General features: G+C 73.6%; 1 protein-coding gene across 1 annotated transcript; it reads right to left on the minus strand.

Annotated features, from left to right (window-relative positions):
* Positions 1-246: 246 nt before the first annotated feature.
* LOC107114075 (basic salivary proline-rich protein 2-like) lies at positions 247-1,172 on the minus strand (the record flags this gene model as incomplete). Its single annotated transcript, XM_015415503.1, has 1 exon — positions 247-1,172. A coding segment is annotated over exon 1 (926 nt), but the record flags the coding sequence as incomplete, so codon positions are not given.
* Positions 1,173-1,424: the final 252 nt, after the last annotated feature.

The following is a 1,424-nucleotide window of genomic DNA, read 5'->3' on the forward strand; positions in this document are numbered from 1 at the left end:
GGGGGGGGGCAGCAGTGTGGGCGGCTCCTAGTGCCCTCCTGGCCCCACCGCTGGGCCTCCTGGTGGCCCCTGGTGTTTCTGGCCACTGTGTGACAGAGTGTCGGACTGGATGGGCCACTGGCCTGATCCAACACTGGCTTCTCTCTTATGTTCTCCTCCCCCCACCCCCGTTTTGATCTCCTGGCGCAAGGAAGAGTCCCGAATCTGGAGTTCTGTCTGGAGCTCAAGGGCGTCGCTTCGCCAGACCGGCGCTCCTCTTCCTCCCAGTGTGGAGAGAGGCGGCCTTTGCTAGGTGCCCAGGGCGACATGGCCGGGGAGGGGGAGGAGGGAGGCCAGAAGTGTCCTCTCCAGCGCCCCGTCGCGTCCCCTCCCCCGTCCCCAGGCAGCTCCCCGGTAAGCAGCGGGGGGCGAAGATGTGGGCAGGAGTCGAGGCGCAAACTTCGCCTCCTCCGCCCTCCCTCTCCAGCGGGCTCTGCCCGGAATCCGAGTTGTCGGGGCGGCCCCCGGCTGCGCTTTCCCTCCTTCCGAGTCTCCGGGTGGGCGGTGGGGGAGCGAGGCCCTTCCTCTGTAGCGGCGGCGGCGGCAGCAGCAGCAGGGCTCGGGCGGCCGGGGTCCTGCTGCCCGGAGTGGGGCGGGGGCTGGAGAGGCGGAGGCGGCGCCCTTCGGGCCAGGAGGCGCCGTCCTCCTCCGTGCGCTCTGGAGAGAGGGGCAGCCCTGCGGGCACCTGGCGGCTTTCCCGGCCCTTGCAGAGGCCTGGGAGGGCGTCTCGGGCCCCGGTCGGCGGCTGCGGACCCCGCCTGGGGGCTGCCCCTCCGGGCGCTCCTGGCAGAAGGCCGCCCCGACTGGGTGCCGGCCTCGAGTCCCCGGCCAGCCCCACTCCCCCTGCGCCGCCCCTCCCCTCCGCGGGGCCCGGGGCCCAGGGAGAGCCTGGCTGGCGCGGAGGGGACGGCGGAGCAGGAGGGCGCCGTGGTTAATGGATAATTGGGACCAGATGGTCGCCTCCACCGCCGCCGGCTGGAGAACCCGAGAGGCGGCGGGGGCGGGGGCGAAGGAGGGTCTATTGCCAGGCACCCAGGCCGGGGGAGGGCCGCCCGGGCCCAATATTTGCTCGTCAAATAGTCCCCGCCGGGCTGTTTGGCGGCGCTCGTCTGGCCGGGCGGGGAGGGGGCCATCTGGGGAGGCGGGGGCAGGGCGCCCCCTCCCCCCCAGGAAGAGCCTCTCCCGTTTGCCCGAGGCAGCCGGGGACAGGCACACGCCAGACACGGGCCCGCCCGGCCTCCTCCGAGGCTTCCGTCCGGCCCCCGGCCGCCTGGCAGGAGGTTCCCCGGCGCTTCCCGGCCCTCCGGGCTTTGCAGGAGACACGCCGGCCCCGAGGAGACGGACGACGGAGGGAGACCCCTGCCAGGTTGGCCTCTCCGCCGGGC

This window comes from Gekko japonicus, unplaced genomic scaffold (assembly GCF_001447785.1).
Source record: "Gekko japonicus isolate JY-2015 unplaced genomic scaffold, Gekko_japonicus_V1.1 scaffold1667, whole genome shotgun sequence".
Classification (NCBI taxonomy): Eukaryota; Metazoa; Chordata; class Lepidosauria; order Squamata; family Gekkonidae; genus Gekko; species Gekko japonicus.